This window comes from Cheilinus undulatus, linkage group 22 (assembly GCF_018320785.1).
Source record: "Cheilinus undulatus linkage group 22, ASM1832078v1, whole genome shotgun sequence".
In the NCBI taxonomy this organism is placed as follows: Eukaryota; Metazoa; Chordata; class Actinopteri; order Labriformes; family Labridae; genus Cheilinus; species Cheilinus undulatus.
Genome location: NC_054886.1, coordinates 7552667 through 7563668, shown reverse-complemented (window position 1 = coordinate 7563668; position 11002 = coordinate 7552667). Strand labels below are relative to the sequence as shown.

At 38.0% G+C, this 11002-nt stretch overlaps 1 protein-coding gene across 1 annotated transcript; it reads right to left on the bottom strand.

Moving 5' to 3' along the window:
- Nucleotides 1-56: 56 nt before the first annotated feature.
- Nucleotides 57-10307, bottom strand: LOC121504887. The gene is made up of 7 exons (XM_041779973.1): nucleotides 10208-10307; nucleotides 9901-10004; nucleotides 7743-7857; nucleotides 5808-5882; nucleotides 3431-3558; nucleotides 1621-1729; nucleotides 57-601 (listed from the first exon to the last, which is right to left on the bottom strand). Exons 1-7 carry the CDS (start codon nucleotides 10240-10242, stop codon nucleotides 517-519), a joined length of 651 nt encoding a protein of 216 aa, XP_041635907.1. The 5' UTR covers nucleotides 10243-10307; the 3' UTR covers nucleotides 57-516.
- Nucleotides 10308-11002: the final 695 nt, after the last annotated feature.

Here is an 11002-nt window from a genome sequence, read left to right as displayed (position 1 = left end):
GTTACATTTTTAAAAACTTTATTTTTTTTTGTCTTAATAGTTCACAACTTTCATGACATAATAGTAGCTTCAGAATTAAGAATTTTTATATTGTTACACTTTGAATGCTTGGCATAGTCAAAAACAGCTCAAAACATGGTCTTTTGGGGGTCATTTTATCCATGCAGAAATCACTACCTGACCCCCAAGAGGAGTTCTCTGCTGCTGCATGATGTCATCTGCAAAGAACCAATTCCATCAAATTCAGCATGAGCTAATACTTTTGTGAAATAGTAAATGTCTCAGTTTCAGCATCTGATATTGTTCAATTGTGAATAAAATGTGAGTTTAAATGATTTAAGCAGCGCCCCAACTTTTTTGGAATTTGGGTTGTATATCTCAGTGCAAAGAAAAGCAAAGGCTTACAATTAAAATACTCCAAACTTGATTATATTTTGTCTCAAAAATTAATTCCTGTAATCCTCCTGTAGAATCAAAGAGAAATCAGAGAACGCCGTCTGGCTCGCTGTGTTTGGCTTAGATGTCCAGTTTCTCCAGCAGAACCTCAAACATAGAATCAGATGAGACAACGCAGAAGCCGTGTTTTGTTTTCCTTTTGACTCTGTGAATCACAGGATAGATATAAATTTTCAGGAAAGCTTCTTTTGAATCTGGGGTGTATGGAAGCCCATTTCTGCCAAGTAAATAGAAAAAGCATGAAAGTAAGGCAATTCTTGGAAAAAAAGTCATAACTATAAATTAAAAAGTCAAAATTATGAGAAAAAAATGGAAATTGTGAGATAAAAAGTCAAAATTATGAGATAAAAATTTGGAATCATGAGATAAAAAGTAAAAAATACGGGATAAAAAGTCAATTATGATATCAAAAACAAAAATATGACATAAAAAGTCAAAATTATGGCATAAAAAGTCTAAATTATTAGATAAAGACATTATTTTGACATTAAAAGTGATAATTATGAGATGAAAAGTCAAAATTATGATTCTAAAAATTAGAATTTTTTAAAGTCATAAAAATGAGTTCAGAAAAAGTCAAAATAAAGAGATTAAAATGAAAAATTATTAGATAAAAAGTTATAATTATGAAATAGAAAGTAATAATAACTTGATAATAAGTCAAATTATGAGATGAAAAGTCAAAATTATTAGATAATGAGTCATAATCATGAGATTAAAGTCATATAATTATGAGATAAGTTATAGTTATCAGATAAAAAGTTAAAATTATGTCATGATTTTGAAATAAGTCAAAATTATCAGATAAAAAGTCACAATTATGAGATAAAAATTTTTTATGACATAAAAGTCCTAATAATGAGATAAAAAGTCAAAATTATGACGTTAAAAGATTAAATTACATGATGAAAATTATTAGAAAAAAAATCATAATTATGTTAAAAAAAATCGAAATTATGAGATAAAAATATGAGGGAAAAAGTCTATCAAAAGGTTTCTGTCATAATTATGACTTACGATCCTTCTTTTTTTTCCCAAATTGCCCAACTTCCACATTTTTCTTTTTAAAGTGACAGAAATGGGCTTCCATATTAGTCTGACAGTCAGAAAGACAGAAGTTTACGTTCAGTGTAAAAAAAAAAGTTTGAACGGTCAGAAACTTACACAACCAGAGCCGGACAGCCAGGAGTTGTTGTCATCACCAAACTTTCAACATCCTGCGGGTCAAAGTCGTTCCAGTCAGGGGAAACACAGCCAAGGCAAACGATATCGTCTGTGAAGCCAGACAACAACCTTTAGAGTAGGTAAAGACTAAATACATCTTTTTAATCTGATCACAAGAGTTGAAGCAGTGTTAATTTTGGCAGCTATTTTTAATTTTAGTTCAGTGTTTAAATGAAATGCATTTTAGCTTTAGTCATTTCTACCCTTTTTAGTTTTAGTCTAGTTTTAGTCGATGAAAACCCAAAACATTTTAGTCTAGTTTAAGTCCATAAAAAGTCCTCACATTTAAGGCTGAACTTTTAGTCCAAGCATTTATTTTCATGCCTAAATTTGGTATCAAATCACGGTAGTGTGTTTTATATTAAACCTAGGGTCCCAAATTTCTGACAGATTTACCCACAGTGCAGAAATATCAAATGTCCGACGAAAACAAAATTATATTTTAGTCTAGTTTTAGTCATTAGTTTTAGTCATCACAGATCTATTTTTGTTAGTTTTAGTCTAGTTTTTGTCATGGAATAAAGGTTGTGGACGTATAGTTTTTGTCATAGTTTTAGTCGACAAAATTAACACTGATTTGAAGAACATCTCTTACACAGCATAACTGATTCCAGGCACTGTGGCAGGCAAAATGTCAATGAAAATACAATTGTCAAATCTCATAAACCCATATTTTATGAAGCTCATTGTAAAATCGATGGCAGTGACACATCTCAAAAAAGAAGGGACAGGGTCATGTTTACTGTGTAGCTTCCCCTCTTCTATTATATCTGAGAAGTGAGGAGACCAGCTGCTGGAGGTTTGGGTGAGGAATGTTTTTCCATTCTTGGCTGATGTAGGATTCAAGCTGCTCAACTGCCCTTGCCATGGGCACTAATGCAACCCCATACCATCAAAAATGCAGGCTTTAGAACTGTGCTAGTAACAAGCTGGGTGATCCCTCTCCTCTTTGGTCTACAGGACACAGTGTCCGTGGTTTTCATAAAGAATTTCAAATTTGGATTTTCTGGCCACAGAACAGTTTTCTATGTAGCCTCAGTCCATTTTAAATGAGCTCTGGCCCAGAGAAGTTAGTGGTGTTTCACAGCCAACTGTGTTGACAGAAACTGAAAATTTTCCTCAAATATTGACCTTCAGCTTTGCCCCTTGAGCAAAAAGATTTCTCCAGATTCTCTGAAGCTTCTGGTGATGTTATGGACTTTAGATGGTGGGATATTCAATGTCTACGCACTCTCTTTTTTAAGATGTGCTGCTGCTTTATGAGATTAGAAAATCATTGCAAATGTTTCCTGTGTTTTTAATCAGAAATAAACTGTAAATGTTATTTAATATATATCACTGATCTACTACTAGAAAGAGAAATTAAAATGTTTTTAAGTTTAGAGAGGATTAGAACAGGGGCAAACGCAGTAACATTCAAGTTTATATGAGCGAGTCCTTTTCATTCTTGCTTAAGTGTTTGACAGATTGGTGCTCCATCATTAACAGGAGTTCTGTCATCACTTTGAAAGCATTTAGCACTCAGGTAGTGGTGCTGCTGCTAGAGACAGACACATTCTTAAGGCATAAATACTCGCTCATGACACAGAACTGTCTTTACGACGGTAATTCAAGCAATACTGTGGATATTTTCAAATACCCTGGGATTTGGTGTTACTGTCCATGTCCCTGTCCCTGTTTGAGAAAGGTAAATTGGTGTGTTTTGAGGATAAATGCGATGTTATGTTGCTCTGCACAAGCTGAAACTCACAACGTTCTTCCTCTGTTCCCCTGATCAATAAAGATCGATCCTCAAGTTGTGTAGGTTGCTGTTTCTCCCCAGGAAGAATGTCAATCCTCACCCCGGCTGTTCCATGTTCAATGGGGGTGCTGATTTTGCTGTTGAATGAGACATTTATCAAAAAAAAAAAAAATAATCAGCTTAAAGGAAATGCTAAATATGTTCCTTTAGAGCCAAGACACCAGCAATGAAATTACCATCATCTGACAAGCTACCAAAGAAATGTCTTTTCTTCATTTCATAATTGAAAGGCTCAAATCCCAGATAGTTTACTCGGCAGTGGCAATGCCAGGGTTATATTTCCTAGTATTTACAAGGACTATTCAAGCATGTTTACCACCTTTAACTACACAGTCCCCATATGCATATACAGGTCCTTAGGAAAGTATTCAGACCCCCTTCACTTTTTTAGATTTTGTTATGTTATATCCTGATGCTACAGTCTGTTAAAACTAGTTTTTCTAATTTAATCTACACTCAGTACCCGATCATGGCAAAGTGAAAACAGAAATTTAGAAACGTTTACAAGTCTATGAAAAATAACCCAAAACCAGTCTATGCTGCTGGGCATCAGTAGTCCTAGGCCTCGCCTTTGCCTGCCTGGTAGTGGTTTCATGTCTTGTCAGGCTAAGCCCGTCCGGGACCCATGGAATGAAGCCTGGATTGGGCTCCAGGGGGTCTCACTATTCTGAGGGAGGTAACCCCAGACTGTAGGCTCCAAATCATGAGGGCTGTCTTGAATCACTCTTCATCTGGGCACTTCCCCGGGACCAATTTGCCTTGGGAAATGCTACCAGGGGCTAATTCCCCCAGCAACGTAGCTCCTGGGTTCACTAGGACACACAAATCCCTCCACCACAATGAGGTGCTGATCCTCAGTGGGACACGGAGGGACACATTCCCATTGCGTGTTGGCATCAGTATCATCTCTGCTATTTGCAGATGATGTGGTTCTGTCGGCTTCCTTGGCTGGGAACCTCCAGCAGGGACGGTTTGTGGCTGAGTGCAAAGCGGTTGGTATGAGAATAAGCACCTCCAAGAGACTGACAGGCAGATTTCAGCGTCAGCAGTTTTGCAGGCGTTGTACCGTAACGTTGTGACAAAGAGGGAGCTGAGCTGAAAGGCAAAACTTTTGATTTACTGGTCGATCTATGTCCCAATCCTCACCTGTGGTCATGGACTTTGGGTAATGACAGAAAGAATGAGATTGCAGGTTCACGTGGTTGAAATGAGATTTCTTAGGAGGGTTTCTGGGCTCTTTCCATCAAAAGGACCCAGCTGAAGAGGTTTGGGTATCTAATCAGGATGCTTCCTGGGTGCCTTCCTGTGGAGGTCTTCCAATTGAGAGGAGACCTCGGGACAGATCCAGAACTCGCTGGAGGGATTTTTATATCTGATCTGGCCTGGGAGTGACTCAGAATCCCCCAGGAGGAACTAGAAAACATTGCTGGGGGGAGAGAGACATCTGGGTTGACCTACTTTGGCAAAGTGGCTCAAACTCGGAGAAGCAGAAGAGAATGATTGATATATGGGGAAAAAAAACCTAAAATATCAAATTATTTTAAGTATTCAGGCCCTTTGAAAAACACTTCAAGTTAGCTCAGGTTCCTCCCATTTCTCTGGATCTGTTTCTACACCTTGACTGGAGTCCACCTGTGGTAAATTAAACTGATTAGAGCACACACCTCTCTATAGAAGGCCTTACAGCTGACAGTGCATATATGAGCAAAACCCAAGCCATGAGGTCAAAAGAGCAGGATTGTTGACAGGTAATGTGGGCTCTCCTCAGTGCAAAACACATTACAGCCTGCCTGACTTTCATTTGGAGCTTTTTGCAAACATCAGGCAGGCTTTTATGTGTTTAACATTGAGGAGAGACTTCCATGAGTTCACACTGCCATAAAGCCCAGATCAGTGGAAGCTGCAGCGATGGATCTAGAGAAATGGGAGGAACCTGAGCTAAATTTAGTGTTTTTGCACATGGTCAGGATATCTATGCCAATGTGATTTTTCTTTTTTTTCCATATCTTTGCAAAAATTTCTAAAACTCTGTTTCCACTTTGATGTGATGGGGTACTAAACATAGATTCGTGAGAATAAAAATGTTTTTTATTGCTTCTGGCTGCAAGGTAACAAAATTGAAAAAAGTGAGGGAGGTCTGAATACTTTCTGCACTGATCACAGTGACTGAGTGAGCATGAAAGAGAATTGCACCAAACATGACGGATGACTCCTAAACCAGATGACTTGTTTTAAAAAATGTCAGGTCAAAGTAAAATCACATAATGTGTGATAATTTAAATCAAGTCTACATAAGTATGATCTGTGTTAGAGGTGCTTTACTTACGAATGACTGAAGTCCAAGTACTCTAAATAGCTGGTTTCATTCACACACACTTCTCTGCCGTCCATCAGTGTCTCTCTGGAAAAGCAAAAGCGTAAGTTTAGTTTGCATCACAGAAACTTGACTGCCATTTTAATACATTTTTTACTCTAAATCACTCATTCCCAAAATCTCAGGGATTGCTACTTTTATGTCTGCATGCATTTGGAGAAGCTAGGCTATACAGCATAGCATATGTGACCGAAGCCAGATAAAGTTCCTGCAAGTCGCCATTCCGGTGGTTGAGAAAAAGTAGATACAAAGTCGTTTTCTTCAAAATGATCATTTTTCATTTTTTCTCTTTTTATGCAAGCCCGACATTTAAACTACTCATTCGATGAAAAAAGTAACACAAATGTGATATTTAAAAGCGTTTATTTTGTGTTTAAAAATGCCCTCTTTACGTAGTTCTGCAGGGAGATTGAGGGGAGGGGAAAGCGAAACTGCTGGGTGATAATTGGCCACTCAGCCTGGTATTGTTCCCAGTTTCACCCATTGAGATCGACAATAACAAACACCACATGGCTCAAACGCCAGCCCCCTCGGCACGTAACTACAGCTGTTTCTAGTTATCACCTTTAACAGCAAGCCTCAAGATGCACCCTGCAGCGAAGAAAAGTAGAAGAGACGATGAAGAAGCATCAAGAATTATCAACAGACTTGGGATGACTTCAGGATCACTCGACAGTGAAAGTTTGATGAAGGCGGATTTCCTATGGGAATATTTTGATGAGCGTCACCAGTCCAATTCAGAAGCTTGGTTTGGGTGGACTTTATGTAAATGTGGCTCTATTGTTCACGCCCATTACCTGGCCTGCTTGAAGGTAGGAGCAGTCCTGAAACTTTGAACCTGGTTTTCTCAGAACAAACAGAAACTAGAAGTTAACATTCAAATGAGCATATCTTTGTAAAATATGCTCAGATTAGGGTGTGTGATACACCATTTGAAAGCTTGGAATCTATGATTTCATAATGTGTAAAAAACTCAAAAATGATCTCAGACAACTTGCAGGAGTTTTTACCAGCTTTGGTCACATATGGGTACAGTTTCACTGCATAATTCAACTAGTTTGAGGTGAAATGGGCCAAAAAAAACCCAATGTTGACTGAATTGTATTCTATATTGAAAATATTATGAAGTGTTTTATTATTCGCCCAGAAAACCTCTGTGTTCTGCAGAAGAACACAAAGCCAGTAGCTAAAGCTGTGCAAACACACAGGCTTTCTGGGTGGAAAGTAAAACACCTCAAAAAATTTCATAATAGTGTACAGGTGATCCAGCATTGTTATCTGGCCTATCTTCAGCTTGCAAAATTTGGGACAACACTCTCTGAAATCACTGCAGCATAAAGCCACAATTATTGTCAAGTACCTCAGACAACCCTACTTAAAAAAATACTGAAATATCCCTTTAACATTATCCAAGCTAGGACTGACCATCAGCTCAACTAACCAACCAAGGCAGTGAAGGAGCCAAACAGATGTATCTGGAAGGTCCAGTCACTGGTTGATCAGTATTCCTGGCTACCATTACACCATGAAGACAAAAGAACACTCAAAGCAACTCAGAGAGAAAGTGATTAAAAATAATAAGTCAGGGTATGGATACAAAAGCATTTCAGAGCTACTGAACATCCCTGGAGTTTAGTTAAATCCATCATCAAGAAATGAAAGGAATATGGCACATGTGCAAATCTGCCTAGATCGGGCCGTCCTCACAAACTGAGTGAGCGTGCAAGAAGGAGACTAGAGAGAGAGGCCACCTATGACTACTCAGAAGGAGTCACTTTAATCTCAGAATTCTGACTTTATCCAGCAGAGATGTGGCCAGCCTCTCACACTCTCCCAAATAATGAGTAACACACACAAACACACTTAAACACAAATCTTCACACCTACATAATCTGAGTTGAATTACAGGTGTCGCTGGAACGCCAGATCCTTGCTCTTGTGACGGGTGAGGTTTCATCTGGAAGTTTCTTCTCCGTCTCTTTGCAGCGACATCCATCAGTGGCTTTAAAAGGAGGGAAGTTTTAACAGTTTAGATGCCGATGCTTCAAGGCCACCCATAAAGGAGGATAAAGGGGAGAGCTCTCTGGGGTCACAGTTTCAAAATGTACACCTCAATGACCCTTTTATAAGTGATGTTAAACCATTAGGAAAGTAACGTCAGACTTCATAGCTAAGTTATAATGCACAATCATCAGGATGCCAGAAAACCAAGTAGAAAAAAACTGAGACACTTTGATGGAAATGACTGAATAATTCTGAAAAGAGGCAAAAAAAAAAAAAAAGCATAATGCAAAAGCAGCAAAAATAGGTGAAAAACAGCATAAAGGTTAAAAGTAAAAAAAGAAAAAAAAAAAGTGATCCAAGTGGGGAAAAAGCAGCAAAAGTTCAATAAACTGCCAAAAAAGATTTGGCAAAACAGAAACGAAAACAGCTAAAAGAAAAAAAAAAAAAGGGCCACAAGTGCCACAAGAAGTGCCAAGATAAAAAAAAAAATGGGAAAAAGAGGCAAGAAAACCCCCAGAAAAAAATGTTTTAAAGGGGCAAAAAGTATCAAAAATGGGAGGAATGCTGCAAAATGGGTTAAAGCCAAAATAAGAATAAAAATAAGCAAAAACTGGCAAAAGTGCAATGAATGTCTCAAAACAAAGTGGCAAAAAAGGTACAAAAAAACTAGTTACCATGAATGAATAGGCTTTGAGTGGCAAAAAAGTGGCAAAAGGGTAAATCCAGCAAGAATTTGTAAAAAAAAAAAAAAAAAAAAAAAAAAAAAAGAAGTGTCAAGAATAGATGAAAGTAGCAGAAATGAGTTAAAGCAGAAAAATAGTGAAAAAATTAGGGAAAAAAAATCAGCAAATATGAGTTAAAGTGGCAAAAAAGTGGCAAAAATAAGCAAGGGGGACTAAAAGGGGGCAAAATGCAATGAAAGTACCAAAGAGAAGTGCCAAAACAGATGCAAAATGAGAGAAAAGTTGTAATAATGGGCATGAAAAACAGCAAAAATGGGCAAAAGCCAGCAAAGAGGGTAAAAACTGGCTAAAATCAGGGTCAAAAGTAGAACTGCAATGACAGTTATAAAAAGAAGTGGCAAAATAAAGGCAAAAATGTGAAAGAGTGGCAATAATGGTTAAAAGTGGCAAAAAAAAGTGTTTAAAGAGGCAAAAGGTGTCAAATTGAACAAAAAGTTTGTGAAAGTGCACTAACAGTGCCAAAAGAAGTTGCAAAATAGAAGGAAAAAATTGTTTAAAAGCAACAAAAAGGGTTAGAAGTGGCAACAAAAGGGACAAAATGGGAAAAAGTAGCAAAAAAAAAACAACAAATGTGATCAGAAGAAGTGGCAAAGCAGAAGCTAAAATGGGCAAAAGGTGAAAAATTGATTAAAAGTGGCTAAAACGGTGGTAAAAGTGGACAAAAGAATCAAGAAAGTGCCAATAATTTTGTAAAAATTCATTAAAGTTAGGGTCAAAAGCAGGCTAAAGAGGCAAAAGTGCAATGAAAGGGCAAAAATGAGAGCGAGTGGCAATAATGGGGAAAAAGCTGCAAAAATGGTTAAAAGTGGCCAAAAAGAAAAAGTGTTGAATTGGGCACAAAGCTGGCAAAAGTGTGGTTAAAAAAAAAAAAATGTGTAAAAAGTGGCAACAAAGCAATGAAAGAAAGAGGCAAAACAGAAGCAACAATTGGCAATAGGTAGAAAATGGGGCAAAAGGGGCAACATGCAGCAGCAAAAACAGGCAGAAGGCGTGATGAAAAGGGGTTAAAAAGTAGCATAAAACAATAATACCAACATCCTGTTAACCAGGATTCCAGCTCCACACCCAGTGCACTGATCATCAATAACAGCCAGGCAGGACCTGTTCTCTGGGGTTTTCAGGGACCCATTAAATTCTGTAATAACTGTTTAGTCATTTCCCAGCAGAATTTAGAAATCTTGCTTCGTTCTTTCACTCTTTATGAATACTGTTTGGTTTTTGGACTGCTGGTAAGAAGGCATCTGATGACGTATCTGAGTGAAGGAATAACATTCAGTGGAGAAGAGATTTATACAAACCAACATCAGTCGGACTGCCTTCTTCATGCAGTTCTGTCAGCGCTATCTCAAAGAGCTGCTCCACTGAGGTCAAACAGGAAGAACTGCCATTTTTCAGGGTGACACTGTGTTCAGAAGCAGAGGACTGAAGGTTATTTCCTTTAACAGGTGAGAGATCATCGTTCAACCTTCCACTTCCTGTCCACTGGAAGCTCTAATAAAACTCCCTGGGTTGTTTTAAACACATTGAAAACAAAAGATACTGATCAAGTTATTAAACTGTCCTTTTAGGAGTGCAATAGTCAAGTCAAGACGTATAAACTGTTACTGGATAGAAGCAGGGCAGGAATCTTGTTCCATCATCACATCCAGGGAATCCCAAAACCATAGGTCACCTTTGTTCAGATCAGTCTGGTTCAGGCAGGATAAACACTCAACACTCACTGTGGAGCCACACAACAGGAAACAGTATTATCATCCAGACTCAGAGTAAACTTTACACTAACTACTAACTACTTTTTAGTTTTGAGTGGGTTTTAACTAAAGTAAACTTTAACCAGTGTAACTTTACTTTTGAGTATAATAGCTGTGTACAATTCCACCTCTGAAAGCTTCCACTGACTTGCTACAGGCTTGGGTACGATTACTCACAAAGGCCTTACAGGCGCTGGGTCCTTACCATGTGGGGGATGTACATCTAAGACCGGATCAGCAGTTTTATAATAATATTCGTTTTCTAAATCTTGTGGATTTAGATCAGTGGATTGAGTCATTTCAGCCAGAGATGGTGTGACGGTTATGGGTTCCTGTGTGTTTATATCCAGCGGGGCTGAAGACCCAGAGATACTGTCTATTGGTGGTTTTTCAGGTCTGCGACTGTGGGTTGGAGGAGAAAAATGCTCGTGTCAACAAGTGAACTTACAGGAAAAGATTAACGACACGTCCGCTCATCAGTCAGGAAATGCTTTTATCAGATTAGAACTTGCTGACTCAAACATTTCCACATAAGCAGATATACTATTTAGAGCTGAGTTTTCAATGTCAAGAGTCAGCACTAATGAGGTATAAAAGTGTGTACAGGTTAAATGACTGCAATGGCATTTCCAATGTAGATGGACTGCTA

Coding starts and splice junctions, on each gene's coding strand:
- LOC121504887 (XM_041779973.1), bottom strand. CDS start 10,242: ATGATGGAACAAGATTCCTGCCCTGCTTCTATCCA. Junction 10,005..10,207: donor TCCTGCCCTGCTTCTATCCA/GTAACAGTTTAT, acceptor TTCTGAACACAG/TGTCACCCTGAAAAATGGCA. Junction 7,858..9,900: donor AGGCAGTCCGACTGATGTTG/GTTTGTATAAAT, acceptor CTCCTTTTAAAG/CCACTGATGGATGTCGCTGC.